This window comes from Aspergillus aculeatus, assembly GCF_001890905.1.
Source record: "Aspergillus aculeatus ATCC 16872 unplaced genomic scaffold ASPACscaffold_7, whole genome shotgun sequence".
In the NCBI taxonomy this organism is placed as follows: Eukaryota; Fungi; Ascomycota; class Eurotiomycetes; order Eurotiales; family Aspergillaceae; genus Aspergillus; species Aspergillus aculeatus.
Window position 1 is genome coordinate 1,266,290 of NW_017962982.1, and position 17,257 is coordinate 1,283,546.

General features: G+C 57.1%; 7 protein-coding genes and 1 non-coding gene across 8 annotated transcripts; 5 read left to right on the plus strand and 3 right to left on the minus strand.

Moving 5' to 3' along the window:
* Nucleotides 1-182: 182 nt before the first annotated feature.
* On the plus strand, nt 183-2,268 carry clf1 (putative cell cycle control protein (Cwf4); the record flags this gene model as incomplete). The annotated part of the gene is made up of 2 exons (XM_020201194.1): nt 183-1,970; nt 2,029-2,268. The coding sequence occupies 2 exons, from the start codon at nt 183-185 to the stop codon at nt 2,266-2,268; spliced, it is 2,028 nt and encodes a 675-aa protein (XP_020056776.1).
* A 186-nt stretch (nt 2,269-2,454) lies between these two features.
* On the plus strand, nt 2,455-2,553 carry ASPACDRAFT_t145. Its single transcript has one exon. It is a non-coding gene; the product is annotated as a tRNA-Phe (tRNA).
* A 373-nt stretch (nt 2,554-2,926) lies between these two features.
* ASPACDRAFT_78317 (mannitol dehydrogenase family protein) lies at nt 2,927-4,770 on the minus strand. Its single transcript, XM_020205162.1, has one exon. The coding sequence runs from the start codon at nt 4,717-4,719 to the stop codon at nt 3,208-3,210; it is 1,512 nt and encodes a 503-aa protein (XP_020056777.1). The 5' UTR covers nt 4,720-4,770; the 3' UTR covers nt 2,927-3,207.
* A 3,036-nt stretch (nt 4,771-7,806) lies between these two features.
* ASPACDRAFT_43026 (Tm-1-like ATP-binding domain-containing protein) lies at nt 7,807-9,114 on the minus strand (the record flags this gene model as incomplete). The annotated part of the gene is made up of 1 exon (XM_020201195.1): nt 7,807-9,114. The coding sequence occupies one exon, from the start codon at nt 9,112-9,114 to the stop codon at nt 7,807-7,809; it is 1,308 nt and encodes a 435-aa protein (XP_020056778.1).
* Nucleotides 9,115-9,330: 216 nt separating this feature from the next.
* ASPACDRAFT_78319 (TIM-barrel enzyme family protein) lies at nt 9,331-10,445 on the plus strand. Its single transcript, XM_020205163.1, has 3 exons — nt 9,331-9,473; nt 9,528-9,673; nt 9,738-10,445. Exons 1-3 carry the CDS (start codon nt 9,389-9,391, stop codon nt 10,338-10,340), a joined length of 834 nt encoding a protein of 277 aa, XP_020056779.1. The 5' UTR covers nt 9,331-9,388; the 3' UTR covers nt 10,341-10,445.
* A 273-nt stretch (nt 10,446-10,718) lies between these two features.
* ASPACDRAFT_28064 (SDR family NAD(P)-dependent oxidoreductase) lies at nt 10,719-11,692 on the plus strand (the record flags this gene model as incomplete). Its single annotated transcript, XM_020199535.1, has 2 exons — nt 10,719-10,770; nt 10,827-11,692. 2 exons carry the CDS (start codon nt 10,719-10,721, stop codon nt 11,690-11,692), a joined length of 918 nt encoding a protein of 305 aa, XP_020056780.1.
* A 1,189-nt stretch (nt 11,693-12,881) lies between these two features.
* On the minus strand, nt 12,882-14,964 carry ASPACDRAFT_4003 (C2H2-type zinc finger protein; the record flags this gene model as incomplete). The annotated part of the gene is made up of 6 exons (XM_020200691.2): nt 12,882-13,009; nt 13,073-13,135; nt 13,193-13,220; nt 13,270-13,346; nt 13,398-13,538; nt 13,602-14,964. The coding sequence occupies 6 exons, from the start codon at nt 14,962-14,964 to the stop codon at nt 12,882-12,884; spliced, it is 1,800 nt and encodes a 599-aa protein (XP_020056781.1).
* Nucleotides 14,965-16,271: 1,307 nt separating this feature from the next.
* On the plus strand, nt 16,272-17,250 carry ASPACDRAFT_118702 (uncharacterized protein). The gene is made up of 2 exons (XM_020196191.1): nt 16,272-16,903; nt 17,015-17,250. Exons 1-2 carry the CDS (start codon nt 16,643-16,645, stop codon nt 17,177-17,179), a joined length of 426 nt encoding a protein of 141 aa, XP_020056782.1. The 5' UTR covers nt 16,272-16,642; the 3' UTR covers nt 17,180-17,250.
* The last annotated feature ends 7 nt before the right edge of the window (nt 17,251-17,257 follow it).

Consider the following 17,257-nt stretch of genomic DNA (forward strand, 5'->3'; position numbering starts at 1 on the left):
TACAAGAGCTCACGCATATCTTTCTCAGAGCCCGTCTTTCACCCAATTCCAGTGATACCACTTGACAGCTGAGCAGCGGCTCGCGCACACCGGCCGGGGTCCATCACCCGATAACCACCAACCCCCGACAACACAACCACCTTATACCCTCTTTCCCACCTCACCACCCTCCCCAAAACACAATGGAAGCCTCACGCGGCCCACCGCGGGTCAAGAACAAGGCCGCCGCGCCGGTGCAGATCTCCGCGGAGCAGCTGCTCCGCGAGGCGGTCGACCGGCAGGAGCCGGCGCTGCAGGCGCCGACGCAGCGGTTCGCGGACCTGGAGGAGCTGCACGAGTACCAAGGGCGCAAGCGCAAGGAGTTCGAGGACTATGTGCGGCGCAACCGGATCAACATGAACAACTGGATGCGGTACGCGGCGTGGGAGCTTGAGCAGAAGGAGTTCCGGCGGGCGCGGTCGATCTTCGAGCGGGCGCTGGACGTGCAGCCGACCTCGGTGGTGCTCTGGATCCGGTACATCGAATCCGAAATGCGCAACCGCAACATCAACCACGCGCGCAACCTGCTGGACCGCGCCGTCACCATCCTGCCCCGCGTCGACAAGCTGTGGTACAAGTATGTCTACATGGAGGAGACCCTGGGCAACATCCCCGGCACCCGGCAGGTGTTCGAGCGCTGGATGTCGTGGGAGCCCGAGGAGGGCGCCTGGAGTGCCTACATCAAGCTGGAGAAGCGGTACAACGAGTTCGAGCGCGCGCGGGCCATCTTCCAGCGCTTCACGATCGTGCACCCGGAGCCCCGCAACTGGATCAAGTGGGCGCGGTTTGAGGAGGAGTACGGGACGAGTGATCTGGTCCGCGAGGTGTACGGGATCGCCATCGAGACGCTCGGGGAGGATTTCATGGATGAGAAGCTGTTCATCGCCTACGCCAAGTTCGAGGCCAAGCTGAAGGAGTATGAGCGCGCCCGGGCGATCTACAAGTACGCGCTGGACCGGCTGCCGAGGTCCAAGTCGATGGCGCTGCACAAGGCGTACACGACGTTCGAGAAGCAGTTCGGCGACCGCGAGGGCGTGGAGGATGTCATTCTGTCGAAACGCAGGGTGCAGTACGAGGAGCAGCTGAAGGAGAACGCGCGCAACTACGACGTATGGTTCGACTTTGCGCGGCTGGAGGAGACGTCGGGCGACCCAGACCGGGTGCGCGACATCTACGAGCGCGCCATCGCGCAGATCCCCCCCTCGCAGGAGAAGCGGCACTGGCGGCGGTATATCTACCTGTGGATCTTCTACGCGATCTGGGAGGAGATGGAGGCCAAGGACGCCGGGCGGGCGCGGCAGATCTACAACGAGTGTCTGAAGCTCATCCCCCACAAGCGGTTCACCTTCGCCAAGATCTGGCTCCTGAAGGCGCAGTTCGAGATCCGCCAGATGGACCTGCCGGCCGCCCGCAAGGCGCTGGGCCAGGCGCTGGGCATGTGCCCCAAGGACAAGCTGTTCCGAGGCTACATCGACCTGGAGCGGCAGCTGTTCGAGTTCGTGCGGTGCCGGACGCTGTTCGAGAAGCAGATCGAGTGGAACCCGTCCAACAGCCAGTCTTGGATCAAGTACGCCGAGCTGGAGCGCGGGCTGGACGACACGGAGCGCGCGCGCGCCATCTACGAGCTGGGCATCGACCAACCGACCCTGGACATGCCGGAGCTGGTGTGGAAGTCCTACATCGACTTTGAGGAGTACGAGGGCGAGTACGACCGCGTGCGCTCCCTCTACGAACGTCTGCTGGAGAAGACCGACCACGTCAAGGTGTGGATCAACTACGCCCGGTTCGAGATCAACGTGCCGGACGAGGAGGAGGAAGAAGAAGAAGACGAGGAGGAGGAGCGGCCCGTCAGCGACGAGGCCAAGCGGCGTGCCCGGGCGATCTTCACCCGCGCACACAAGGTGTTCAAGGACAAGGAACTCAAAGAAGAGGTTAGTTGTTCTCACCCGGTAACGTTGACAATCCAACTAATCACCCCCATCCCCACAGCGCGTGGAACTCCTCAACGCCTGGCGCTCGTTCGAGCACACGCACGGCTCCCCCGAGGACATCGACAAGATCGAGAAACAGATGCCCCGCCGCGTCAAGAAGCGGCGCAAGCTCGACGACGACCGCTACGAGGAATACATGGACTACGTCTTCCCCGCGGACGACCAGTCGGCCGCCAACCTGTCCAAGCTGTTGCAGAAAGCGCACCAATGGAAGCAGCAACAGGCCGGGGGTGCGTAGATGTGGGGAATGGATGTACGTACATAGCATTAATCATGAATGGATTTGCAGCGTTGCACTTTCATCACCATGTCCTAGCCTCCATAGATGTCAAGTAGTAGCTAAGCTTTCTGAAGTAAAGTTCCGTTATTTTCCAACAGCCATTTTATACATGTGACATTAAAGCAGGTCAAGTATTCAACAATTGGGACGATGGCGCATCTGGGAGCGCGTCAGACTGAAGCACTAACTTCGGCCAGTACATCTGCAATCTGAAGGTGGCCGGTTCAAGCCCGGCTCGTCCCATTCTGTTTTTTTTTCTTTACTACTTGTAGTCTGGTGGGCCCGGCCCGTAAGGCGAGTGCAATCGAAACGGGTGGGAATTCGCCACCAACGCGATTCTTTCTTCGCTGCTTATCCTTTTGCCACTTGCTGGATCCTACGGAGTATCTTGCGTCATTGGAAGCTTCTCTTCCATGTGTAGACTCCGACCTTCGGATCCAGAGATTCTGGGTTCGTGGTTTGGGTTGACGTTGGCGGTGACGTTGACGTTCCCGTTCCCGGGGGTCTCAGCTATTTTGCGGTGGCTGCGACATATACTCATAGTATCGTAGCTAGTACAGCTATGCCTGAGGCAATAGATATGGAAAGGAGTATACCGTACCCGAGAGTATGAATTGAAGACATAAATAAACCAAACCTAATCTAACATCATCTCTATCTTGTATGCAGCAAGAAAAAAAACAAAAAACAAAAGGGTGAGATTTTTCTATGCTCGTTCTTTCGTAACTCAATCCCGCATGACGCTTCACATATCCGAAAGCCAAATGGCAGAAACCGTATCAACTATATACAAAACCCCAACGCTTGCAAGTAACCCAAATTAAGATATGCGCAATTTCATGCCCTTCGGTCGTTTCTCACCGTCTTCTAAGGTATATAGGGATATGGTACCGCAATCTAGTCCACATACTTCGGCAAGGTCTTGAGGATGCCGTCGCGGTCGATCTCCTCCATGGCCTGGGTGATTTGCTTCAGGAACCGCTCGTCGCTGCGCAGATCGTCGCCGAAGAGGGTCTTGATGCTCAGCAGCTCGTGGGGCTTGGTGCCGCCGGCGCGGGCCTTGGCCTGCAGCTCGTCGCGCATGGGGTCGTCGACCTGGAATTTGTTGCCGGCGTCGTCGATGCCGTTGACGTAGCGGAACCAGGCGGCGGCGACAAAGCACAGCCTCCGGAAGGGGGCCTTGACCCAGATGGCCTCGGCGATGGAGGGCATGATGAACTGGGGGATCTTGCCGGAGGCGTTGAGGCAGATGCGCGGCAGCTGGTCCATGATGGTGGGGTTCTCGAAGCGGCCCATCAGGGTCTTGCAGTACTCGTCGATGTCGACACCCGGGATGTCGGGAAGCAAGGGCTTCACCTCGTCCTGCATCATCTGCCAGACGAACTTGTTGAAGGTCGGGTTCTCCATCACCTCGTGCACGTACTGGAAGCCCGCCAGCTGGCCCGGGTAGCCCAGGGCGGAGTGGCTGCCGTTCAGCAGGCGCAGCTTGTGCTTCTCGAACTGCTCGACGTCGTGGACGTTCTTGACGACCTGCACGCCGACCTTCTCGAAGGGCGGGCGGCCGTCGGCGAACTGGTCCTCGATGACCCACTGCATGAACGGCTCGGTGACGACGGGCCAGCTGTCCTCGATGCTGAACTTGTCGGCGAGGGCCGTCTTATCGGCGGCCGAGGTCTGCGGGGTGATGCGGTCGACCATGGCGTTGGGGAAGGCGCCCTGCGTGGCGATCCACTCGGCGATCGTCGGGTTCTTCAGCCGCGCGAACGACTCTAGCATGTGGCGCGTGATGGAGCCGTTCTTCTGCATGTTATCGCACGACATGACGGTGAAGGGCTTGAGGCCCTGCTGGTGACGGCGGGCCAGCGCCGCGTACAGGAAGCCGAAGGTGGTGCGCGGGGCGGTCTCGTGGGCCGGGTCGAGATCATACTGGATGTCCGGGTGCTCGCTCTGCAGCTCGTGGGTGTTCTCGTTGTAGTAGTAGCCGCTCTCGGTGATGGTCAGCGAGACAATGTGCGTATCGGGGTGAGCCATCTTGGCGATGACCGCCTCGCGGTCGTCCGGCGCGAACAGGTACGAGTTGATGGCGCCCACGACGTGCGCGAAGCTCCCCTTGGCCGACCGCTCGATCACCGTGTACAGGTGGTCCTGCGACCCCAGGGCGTCGCGCATCGCCGCGTCAAACGGCTGCAGTCCCACGCCGCAGATGGCGTAGTTCTTCTCCCCGTGCTTCTGCATCAGCTGGTCGACGTACACGGCCAGGTGGGCGCGGTGGAAGCCGCCCACCCCGACGTGGACGATGCCCTCCTTCACGGCATCCCCGCGCTGGTAGGTTGGTACTTGCACCTGGTGCTCGCCGGCAGTGGAGGCAATCTGTGAGAGGTTCTTGTTGCTGAGCTTAAGGGGGGCCATTGTGTGTGTGTGTGTATGTGCGTGTAGGTAGTGGTTGTGGGGAGGCAATTGAGAGGAGATTTTAGCAGTTAGCAGGAAACGAAGTGACAAAGGAAGAGTAAGAAAAGTTTGGACAGAGAAAAAGAATAAGAAAAAGGGGATTGATAAAGTTTGTTGGTCAGGTGGAAAGGAGAGACAGACTCGCGCAGCTTCACCGCCGCTTTTTCTAACTGAGTTGGACAGCATTACATCATGCAATGGCCATCCAGTGGGGAAAAGCACAGGCAAATAGAAGAGGTGGCGGTGGAGTCGTTTTTGTGGAGGGCGGTTATCGAGCTGTTATCGAGGGTTTTTTTTGTTGCAGTCTGTGCTTTGCAATCAATAATGAAGCTCCTTGCGTCAGAGCTCCGAAACTCCGAACAATCCAGAACGCTTCTTCCGTGCTTCGGTGAAATTTCTACCCGCCCTAGATCATTTAAGATCAGGGTTAAAAGAATGAAAAGGATAACTTTAAGCATTGTCTTATATTAGCATTGCTTAGCACAGCATAAGTCCGATGCTAGAGCAAGCGCTGGCTGAGCAGTACTCTGACTAAGCCGTTTGTGCCCGAGGCATAAAAAGGCATCTGAGTTACGTCTACGTGTTTGATGTCAATTCACAGAGTCTATTATCACTTCCACCATTTTCTTTCTTTCCTTCTTTCTTTTTCTTTTGAACAAAAACCAGGCAACCCTATGAGTACTTGGTTCAATCCACCACCCTAGCTTCTCCTCTATCTTCCGCATCAGGCGAATGATGCTTAACCTACCAAGCTCTATATATATATATCCTAGTAAGACTCCTTCCAGCCCGAGCATAGTCTCGCGCTTCGAGCCGCCTGGATGCCGTAGTCGCTGCCACCTGCCCCACCCCCGACTTAGTATATTCCCCAAAAAGGCTATTTATCTTCGTGTTTAGGAAAATATGGCCCCGACTCAGGATCTATTCATATGAGTACTAGACCTAGAGATTCTCCCACTCAAGCCGGCCCAGCCACCTGGTTCACCACCGTCAAATGCCACCCACTCATAGTGACTAGCCCGCGGTAGATCCACCCCCGCCACGCTGAGCGGCGAGATTTCCTTCTCTTCTGCGTCCAGCAAACGCACCTACGAGTATCAAGAACGGATTGTCTCGACGCCTATTTCTAGACCGTGTGCTTTTGGCCGGTCTAAAACTTTAGAGCAACTGTCCAATTGTTAGTTGATGCAAGACTTCTTCGTGTCTTTCTGTGCTGCGTACTGTAGTAATATACGCCGTAGAGAAGGGTTTATCCGACGCCAATAGAGCCTGCTGACGTCGTTCTTAGAGCCTTCGTCCCTGTTAAAGTGCTTTCAACGCTGTACTGTATCGAATCCTTGGCTCACAATGCATCGATGGCGATGGCGGGCGGGGCACTCACGATCTTAGGTGAGATATACATGGTTTGGTACCAGGAGGCGTCGACGGGAACATAGTTGGCAGCCGGTAGATGTTGAGGGGTCCGAACAGACGAAAGCTATATCTAGATTACCCGAGTTGAAAAGCATCAATAAAATACGCGGAAGAAACACCTTAATTATGTAGTTGGCGAAACCTTCAACCATATAAACTTATTACGCCGCTGCCGGTACCCAGAAAGGAAAATCCCGTACATAAAACAACACCCATGTTATATCAGATAGAAAGGCAACATACATGCATGCGAGCTCATGGCCGTGGCCGATCGAATCATGATATACTCCCCGTGTGGCTCTGTTTGACAGGATAGATGAAAACCACAGCTTCTTGAATGTGTTGAGCTCTTCTACTGCAGGTGCACGCGAACAGGAATTTTAAGGTAGGAGACGTCTACGTATATCATGGGCTTGATTCCCAGAACCAAAGTTTAAAAAGGTCAATAGGATCCTTCGTTATAATCAGTGACAATAAGGTGAGCTAGGACGATGCAGATGATAAAGAACACCTCCGCCTTTCGGATGTCACCGACAGTTATTCTCTGAGATTCAAGTTATCCTGAGCCCTACTTCCAACCTCGCAGATCTTAACTCTGTCCTATACGACAGAAGCAGCTGGGCGACCACTTTCAGTTTCGAAAAGCACACACACACACACACACACACACACACCCACACAAACCGTTCTTTCTCTCATGATGAACCACCAAGCATTGGTATTCGCCGATCCTCGAGCCGACCATTGGGCCATCCAACTGCCACCTCGCTGTCTCCATTGTGGCCGACAGACCAAATGGGATGGGCTGAATGCAAAGCCGGAAACAAAATTGGGCATATTCTGCACCCATACTATGCCTGCTGCCCCTGTGGGGTATTTGCTTGCTTCGGGGATATGCGAGGGGTGTTGGCGGAGAACCCCTGGCACCCACTGCAGCGATGGATTGCAGTTCAGCAGACGGGTCATCGCGAGTCCAGACAGTGGAAGCGTGCGAGTGCCGAGGTCCATTCTTCTTTCAAGGTGCCACGGGAGGGTGCCGGTTCTTTGAGGAGATGGCCGACACTCGTGGGGAGGTCGTGGTTTACACTGGTCCGATGGCTCACCATACCTTGATATTCTGGGGCTTTTGAAGGCCGGGCCTTGATGGGAGGTAAGATACGCCTTTGCTCCGGGCTCCGGGCTATGGATCGTCAATATTGAGACTGTTGTGGATGTGATTGTGGGGGCTTATGTACTCAGAACAGCACAAAGACTCGTGCCCTCGCGCAATCAGCAAGTTGTGGACATGACACCAGGTTTGGCTTAGAGCGAAGGAAAGTGGCTGGGAATGAATTCCACAGGAATTGTGTTCGGTAGTCATTCAGTGGCTTGGAGAGAAAAGATACTGGCATACTTCTTCTAGCCAGAATGAGTCAACGATATTTGCTTATGCTACCTACCATGCGAATTGGAATAGTCGATCATGAATATCATACTACCCACGGATATATTGCCCACCAGCTGGATCGTCGACATGCCCATGCCCATAGCACTAAAGCTGTCATTTGCACCTCCAGCAAACCACACCAACACGACCATGGCCTGCTGCTTACATACAAAACGACAAACCGCCGAAAATACTCCCCAAATACAAGATCAAACCAACTGACAACCCATCACCCTCCCCAACGCCTCCACCAGCCCCCTCGCAAACGCCGGATCATTGACCTCCTCCTCCCTCCTGACCACCTCCACCCCAGACCCCTTCAACCCCTCCTCCACCGTCCGAAACAGCACCCCATCCGCCTCCGGATCCCAATACACCCCCCCCTCCACATCCAACATACTCAACCCCCGTGTCGGCAGCACGACAACCACCTTCTCCGGCACCTTGGCCCTCCTCAACTTCCCCACCAGAAACCCCCCCACCTCCTGATTTTCTTCAGGGGATGTCCTCACCAACGTGACAGTAGGATTATGCTCCCAGATCCGCCTTCCCCTAAACCGCTCCGGCACCGTCCCCGGCGGGCCATAATTCACCATATCGCAGGCGCCCACACTGACCACCTGCGGGATCCCCATCGCCGCCGCGGCATCCAACCGCTCCGGACCAGCGGAGAGCACCCCGCCGACCAGCTCGTCGACCACCTCGGAAGTGGTCAGATCGATCACGGCATCCAGCCGGCCTTCCCGGATCAACCGCTCCATGGCTTTCCCGCCGGCGCCCGTGGCGTGGAAGATGAAGACTTCCGCGGCGGTGGGGGAGGCAGCTAGCAGGGTCTGGATCTCAGTGACGCAGGGGGTGGTCACGCCGAACATGGTGATTCCGATGCGTTTGGGGGCGGCGGTTGGGTCGTCTTGGGGGTGCTGCTGCTGCTGCTGCTCGCGCCGGAACTGCACGGCGGCCATCGCGGCGGCGGCTGCTGCGGCGTTATCCAGGATTCTAGTCAAAATGGAATTGGTGCCGGCGATGTCGACGACGCTGTACATCATGGTCAGGTCGGTTTCCTCGACGTAGGGCCCGATGTCCCCGCTGGCCATGGTGGAGACCATCACCTTCGGGAACCCGATGGGGCAGGCGGCGCGCATTGCCGCTGTCGCGACGGTGGTGCCGCAGCTGCCGCCGAGGGCGAGGATGCCATGCAGCTGGTTGAGGGTGCGTAGGTGGGCGATGGTGCGCCGGGTGCGCGCGGTGGCGGCTTCGAGGTAGGATTGGCGTGGGAGCGAGGCCCAGTCTTTGGGTTCATGGTCGTCGTTGTTGATGTCGATGTCGAACTGGGAGGGGAGGGAGGGGTGGGGGATGGTGATTTCGTCATGATGAGAAGGCTCACGCCCGATGTCGAGGAGTATAACGGATGGGCTGGGGTGGACGGGGGATGAGAGCAGTTGCTGGCGCGTGTGTTGCAGTTCCGCCCATTTGGTATCGCAGGTGCCGATTAGGAGGATGGTAGGGTGGTCTGTCATTTTGCTGGCTGTGATTATGGGATTGTGCTAGTTGGTAGGATCATGAGCGCATGATCATTATACAAATGGTGGTGGTGGTTGTGTTTGATTAAATAAGGTAATCGATGAGGGCTGAGGTGGGGGTTGAGGAACGATGTATGAAGAGGAGTACATGCACGATGATGTTGTTTGCCCCTCCTCTCCCCTCCTCTTCTCTTTTATTCTCGCTCTACCCCTCCCAATCTCTTTCAAACCTCGTTTGTCTGCAACCCAATTTTACTCAAATCCAACGAAAATGCGCCCAACAAACCGACAAGAAGTGCTCGCGCGTTTGCGCAAGACCATCGCCGATGGCTCCATCATCGTCGGAGCCGGAGCTGGTACGCCCCATTAGCACTCTGCATTCAAACAGCAACTAATCCCCCGTCAAACAGGAATCGGGCTCTCCGCCAAATTTATCGAAAAAGGCGGCGCCGACCTCATCCTGGTCTACAACTCCGGCCGCTTCCGCATGGCCGGCCGGGGCTCTCTGGCGGGCATGATGCCCTACTCCGATGCCAACGCGGTGGTGGTTGACATGGTAGGTCGCCCGCCCGCCTGCCTAACCCTCCCTTGCCCACCAGAAAAGTAACCCGACCTCAAAGGCCTCCGAAGTCCTCCCCATCGTGAAAAACACCCCCGTCCTCGCCGGGGTGTGCGGCACCGACCCCTTCCGCGACATGCGGCCCTTCCTGCAGCACCTGCGCTCGCTGGGCTTCGTCGGGGTCCAGAACTTCCCGACGGTCGGGCTGATCGACGGCAAGTTCCGGGCCAACCTCGAGGAAACGGGGATGGGGTACGAGCGCGAGGTCGAGATGATCCGGCTGGCGCACGAGCTGGACCTGGTGACGACGCCGTACGTGTTTACCGTGGACGAGGGCGAGCGCATGGCGCGCGCGGGCGCGGACGTGATCGTCGTGCATCTTGGATTGACGACTTCCGGGACGATCGGGGCGCAGACGAGTTTATCGTTGGATGAGAGTATTCACGTGATTCAGGAGGTGAGGGATGCCGTCGTGAAAATCAATGAGGAGGTCATTGTGCTATGCCATGGGGGGCCGGTGGCCAGCCCGGAGGATGCGCAGTATGTTTTGTCTAGGGTGAAAGGCGTGCATGGGTTCTTTGGAGCGAGTAGTATGGAGCGGTTGCCGGTGGAGAGGGCGATTGAGGAGAATGCGAGAAGGTTTAAGGGGGTTAAATTGGGTTGAGCTCACTTTGTACTCTGGTGGATAGGTTTGTTGTTGTTGTTGTTGTTGAGTGGATTTGTTGTATGTGTCGAGGTGTAAACTGATGTATGGATGGAGGATGGAGACGTGCCGCCGGAGTGTGCCCGATAGGGGAATTTCCCGGTGTATACTTAGTACTCAGCGAGTCGCACCGCAAGTGGAGATCTCAAGCATCCAGCTGATCAACAATAATTATCCGGAGGTACATCTCATAGCCGTGGACAAAACAAATTGACCGCGATCAGTTAGTCGAGTGCCATCGGCGGGGAAGTACTAGTATATCAATTGCTGCCGACAGACACAGACTTGACTTTCTCCCCCTCCACCTCCCTCCAGTTACACATTACGACAGCACCCAAAATGTCTGGCATTCTCGCAGGCAAACTCGCCATCATCACCGGCGGATCGCGGGGTAGGCACCTACATCAATTACTTACAAGACACGCAACCAACTAATCCTGGCAACAGGCATCGGCGAAGCGATCGCGCACAACCTCGCGCGCAAAGGCTGCTCCCTCCTCCTCAACTACACCTCAGACTCGTCACGGGCGCGCACCGAGTCACTCTGCGCCCAGCTGGCGCGCGAGCACTCGATCCGCTGCGTGCCCGTGCAAGCCGACCTGTCCGACCCGGCGCCGGCCATCGAGCGCATCCTCAGCGTCGCCAAGGCCGAGTTCTCCACCTCCTCCTCCTCCTCCTCCTCTTCTACGCAGCAGCAACTGACGATCGACATCCTCATCAACAACGCCGGCGTCAGCAAGGACCGGTTCCTCAACGACGCGACCAAAGGCGCCATCGACGCCGACTACTTCAACTGGCACTACACGATCAACGTCCTAGCCCCGCTCCTCCTCACCCAAGCCGTGGCCCCCTACCTCCCGCGCACTCCCCCCCGCGCCGGCCGCATCGTCAACATCTCCTCCATCTCGTCGGCGCTGGGGTTCACAGGCCAGAGCGTGTACGGCGGCACCAAGGCGGCGCTAGAGGCGATGACGCGCACGTGGGCGCGCGAGCTGGCCGATGTCGCGACGGTCAATGCCGTCAACCCCGGCCCCGTCATCGGGGATATGTACTTCGCCACGGGCGAGGCGTTCTGGCAGCAGATGCAGGGGTTCCAGGATAACACGCCGGGGAGCAAGATGGTCGAGGACGATCCGCTGCTGGGCCAGTTGACGGAGGAGCAGAAGCAACTCATTAAAGAGAAAATGGGCGGCCGGCGGCCCGGGTTTACGGCCGAGGTTGCCGGCGTGGTGGGGATGTTGTGCTCCGAGGATGCGGGGTGGTGTACGGGGAGTGTGGTGTGTGCGAATGGGGGGTTGCGCTTCACTACCTGAAGAATAAGAGCTGAGTTAGAATGATAGAGTCAATTGATTTACGCAGTATGGTCTGAGTTGTTGTATGAGTATTTCGTTGCAGGTACGATATAAAGACAGGCACGTGAGAGCTCCTCCGGAGGTTATGTCATGTCACATGTCACATGTCATCATCATTCCTCCGTCTGGAATCTTTCTCAACGTTGCTTAATCTAATCGCCGAACTCAATTCATCCACCGACTCTCCATCCAATTCAAGTCAATTCAATCAAATACTAATTAAAACCACCGCGCAGACAGACAAGGAGCGATGTCCACCCGTACACTCACCAAGCTCCCCCACCGCTCCTCCTCCCTCCACCACCTCCCTCAATCCCGCCCATCCTTCCTCCGTCTCCGTTATGTGTCAACAGCAACAGCAACAATCCCCCTGAGACTCAACCATACCCTGAGAAACCAGATGCCCACCCTCCCCGTCCGCCTCCTCCCTCGCCTCCAGCCAATCTCCCAAGGAAGTAGACCCTACACAACCGGCAAATCAACCAGCGACATCATCGTGGAAGAGCTGCAGGATCTGTACGTTGTCCCCAACCCAGCCCAGCCCAATCCCACTCCCCACCCCCTCGACCCCTACTAATATGAGCGAAGATATGAGACAGCAAAAGACGAATTCGAAATCGCCACCGAAAGCACCGACGCAGCAACGATCTACGCGGCCTCGGACCGGGAGGCGGCGCGCGACGCGCTGAACGAGCTGCTGGCGGTGTACACGCTGTACACGCGGGACGTGTCGCTGCTGGACACGGCGGGGCGGTCGGGGGTGGAGAAGCTGCTCGGCCCGGAAAACGGGGAGGAGGTGCAGATCGACACCGGCTTGAATCCGCAGGGGATTGAGGATGAGGTGCGGCAGGAGGTGAGGCGGAGGGTTGCGCAGCGGTTGAGGGAGTTGAAGGGGGCTGTTGAGAATTTAGAGGAGAGGGGGCGGGCGGAATAAATTTTGTATAGGATTTGGGGGGGGCGGGAGCGGTGTATACTACTTATGCTATGGGTTGGTTGCTCGGGGTATTGTGGTAGATTTCATGAACATTATCCCTATATCCATGCTAGAATACATCCTGAACTTCAGTTCAACCTTCAATGTATATACTGTGGGGTATCGTATCAATATCGTATCAATATGTTGGGAATTTCCGGAAAAGTTGAGAGAAGGTCACGCCACCTCGGCCAGCGACAGGCCGAATTGATCTGTCAATGGCGAGGGCGAGGGCATCGTCATGCTGGTGCTGGTGCTGCTGCCGCTGTCTTTGTGGGTGCTTTTAAGGTGTCGTTTCAATTGATCTATCGCCCGTCAGTCTCTCAATCAAGCCCGATCATTCTGCTGCATCTGCATCGGCCACCCACCATGTCGAGTGAAGCTCTTCGTACACCCCGGATAATGGCATTTATGTCGTCGTTCCCCGTGTGCTGGACCCGTCAGTATATTTCTTCGCCCCCTCCCCCCAGAAAAAAAGGTGGACGTACTCAAGCGGTGACTGGACATGTTGGACGACTGCACTCCGTCAGTTTCTATCCCCTTGTTTCATAATCGAATGACTTACATCGCCCGTCTGGAAGTTACACCCCGGATACGTGCATTTGAACGGCTTCTCACCAGTATGAGTCCGCGAATGCGTTTCTATGCACCCATGTTAGTCATTCATCGGCTAAGAGGCATCCGACGACATACTCAGTTCGCTGCTGTCGGTGAACGACTTGCCGCACTCGGCGCATTTGTACGGCTTCTCCCCGCGGTGGCTGCGCTCGTGCCGTTCCAACGTCGCCTGCCGCGCAAAGAACTTGCCGCAGACCGAACACTTGAAGTTTTTGTCTACCCCAAGTCAGCAAAGTCAGCAAAGTCAGCAATGGGTTATGCAGACACAGTCCAACGTACAGTTGCTGTGCGTCAAAAAGTGCCCCTGCAGCTTCGACTTCTGCGAAAACGGCTCGTCCGGCCGATGGCACCCCTCCCAGCAACAGTAATACCCCGTCCCCTTGGCCCCCTCCACGGTGGCCATGTGGCTGCCGATGAGATGCTCCTGCAGACCGCACGAGTCCGAGAAGGTGGCGCCGCACGGCTTCTTGACCCCGTCCACCGTCGTGGTCCATCGACACACGTGGGCCTCCTCCGGGATGTACTCCGGGCTGGTCAGCACGGACGAGGAGCCTCCGTCCAGCGGAGGCGGCGTGTTCCCCGGACTGAGCTGCGAGCTCACGCTGGACCGCGACTGGCGGGAGTACGGGGAGTAGGGGGAGTAATGGTGGTGCGCGTGGCTGTGCGTCCGGCAGCGGTGAACGTGCGTCCGGCACGGTTTGCGGTGCGTCGTGGGATTGGGAATAGGCAGTTCTTGGGTGGTGGTTGGGTCGGTCATCTCGGCCGTCTCGGTCGCATGGTGGGTGTGAAAGTGGGGGATGTGACTGTGGCCGTGGGAATGGTTCGGGTTCGGGTTGATGTGGAAGCAGGTAAATGAATTCGAAGCTGAATCGTCCCCGGCCTTGGGATGCTCACTGCAGTCCGGCACCTGCTGCACATGATACTGGTGATGGCAGGCCGTCAGGTCCGGACACACCCCCATCATGTGGAAGACATCCGCCGGGTTGACCGAGGTAGGCATCGGATACCAGGCGTGGTGCGCATCCTTGGAGAAGTCGTGGCACTGAAAATGCTGGTGGCTGTGAGCGTGACAGTGTGACACCGGAACAGGCACGAAGGGAGCGAAGAAGGCATCTGTGGAACCCACGAGCCCGGGGGCCACAGGGAGCCCGACGCTCTTGGGCTGCTCGCCCGGCACCGGGGGCAGCGCGGTCGGCGACAGGAGGTCGCTTGACTCGAGGTTCAGCGGCGAGCCCAAAGCTAATAACGCCTCCAGGCTGTGCTCGCCGTCGGCGTGGGTGCCACTGCCGAAGCAGTGCTCGTCGAAGCACACCGGGTCCGTGCTGTCACAATGGGTGTCATTGCAGTGAGCGTCGTCGCAATGTGATACAGAGCACACGGCGGCCTCGTCGCAGTCGACGAACCCGTCGCAGACCGACGGGCAGGTGACGGAGCAATTGTCCATGTCACAGCAATCATCGTCGACGGGGCAGTCCTCCCCGACCTCACAGTGGGGGAGCGCTTGGTGCTCTTCCTCGGAACAATTCCACTGAGGCCCTGGAGCCTCCGCCCCGGTAGGCTCCTCCGGGTCTTTTGCATCCAGATGGAATGCCTCCCAGTGGCACTCCAGACAGAAATCGTCTTTCTTCGTGTGCGAGGCCATGGTGTCGTGTGAAGGGAAGGTCATGGATGGTAACTCCGTGCAAGGAAGAAGAGCGACCTATGCCTTAGAAGGAGTCGGTCAAGTCACGGTCTTACGGAACCCTCCGCCCTGACGACCGATAGAAGCGGGGACTTGTGGGAAATAGACTGATGGTCTGTTCTGAGGACTATTTGGGTTTGTTCGGTCGCCAACTGCAGGTGTGGCAAGTCAGCCCAGTTCTCGTCGCCCTCCACCACGCGAGCGGGCACGACAGGTCACATACCAATTAGAACAGCAGAATCTGCAATGGATCGTCCAGCGGTAGCTTCAAAACCCTGTAGTGCGACAGAGACTATGGGCAAGAGTCACCAAGCGGCGTGGAGAGAAAAGACAGACCGCCTGGAGTGAGCGGGCAAAAGAGCCTGAGGACCTTGGGGGCCAGCATGAGGGCGCATGTAGGAAACCGATGTGGGATTTAGCAGTTCATCGAGTCCAGGATATTCAAGGGTACTGAGTACTGAGTACGGAGGTACGGAGTACTGAGTACCAATTCTTCAGGGAACTTTCGGGGAGGAGTTAAGTGTAGGGAGTAGGGGGAGTAGGGGGGGAGTAGGGCGGATAGGGCAGGTATTTTCGGTACCGATACGGTCGCAATACGGCAGGGAGGGAAGCAGATCTAATCGGAGGGGAAAAAAATGAGGACCTTGTGGACGAGGGGTCGAGCAACGAGGACCTTGGGAGATGGCGTCATGTCTGGCCGGTTAGCCAATCGTGCCCCGGGGATTGTCAGAGTTCTCGTTCGGTGTTTTATTAGACGATTGATGCGACGGATTTATTTCGAATAATTCATAGTCTGATTCACCTGCGTTCGAATGATGAGAAGCAGCAGGAGAGTGATTTGTCCGAGTCTGCAAAGGATGTCCATTCATCCACTGAGACTTCGCAGGGCGGTCCAGACTCCGGGCGGGAAATCTCTGAGATCGAATTCTGCCCGCCGAATTCCTGCCGCCTTGGAGATGGATGCCTGAGGTTTACTACAACATCCTCAATCCCAATTGCATCTCGACAACAATAACCACAGTATACCGCGTTACTATTCTCTAATCCAGTCCACCGGCCACACTGAAAAGTGATACTCCGGAGAGATGTAGCTGAAGAGACAAACATCCTAGACAAGGCCTAACTTTGGCTAGCCCACTAACCACTAACCACTAACCACTAACCAATAAATATCCTACTATACAACCGTTATCAACACCCACCAACGACAGCGCCATCAGCAACCACCCCCTTAGTTAACCCAAGTAAGGCTCCTTCCGACCGTTGAGTTAGCGGCTCCCGCACGTGCCGGCGGCTGCCTACGGGCTACGGCTACGGCTACGGGCGACGGGCCCTGCACCGCATCCCAGGCATCTCCAATTCCGACCCCATCGAACGGACCCTGCTACGTATTACCCTACACCAGCCACATCCATCCAGCAACACCCCGCAATTACCCCGTTCTACTGCAAATCCTATAGCAATACCGTCCACACACAGCTCGAAGCGTACCGAATCTCCTCCACCTCCTCCGCAAACACTTGCGCAAGCAAACAACACCCGCCCATCTCACCCCCGCACGACACCTCGGACCCCATAGCCGCTACCCCTACACCTCCATCTCTACCTCCACTTCTTACCTACGTTCACACCAAAGAAAATGGGCAACATCTGCTCGAAATCCTCCAACTCGCCCGACGCCTTCGCCCAACCAGGTCGCGTCCTCGGCGCCGCCAATACCGATCCAGCCTCAACCGCAACCCCCTCCGGCCCCCGCGCACCGCTCCCCAAATCCACCTCTCACACAAACTGGGGATCCGGGAAGGGAGGGAGGACAGTCGGGGCTGGAACCGGCGGTACGACATCTTCATCAACACCGGGCACCGCGGACGCGAGGGCCAATGCTGCGTTGGCGGCGCAGGTGAGTTTCCCTTTCCCCCACTACCATTCCCATTACCCTATTCCCTGCTTCACGCGATATCCCGGAGATCTATGAAAGGGAACCGGCTGACGCATGTCTGGCGGGGTATAGAGACGCGCCGAGTCGGCGAATCAGTCGGCCAACAAGGGGAAACTGGGGTCGAAGTTGGCGGCCCAGAAGACGCAGACCCAGGCGCAGACCTTAAATGAGGCGAGTCGGGCGGAGGTGGCGGCTCGGGATGCGGACGGGGCGGCTGAGGCGAGGCGGTGGCAGTGAGATTTGAGTACGTAGTAAGGGTTGGGGGTGTGTACATACTGGGTGTCGGTGGATGGTGAGGTTGTGGGTTGATATTGA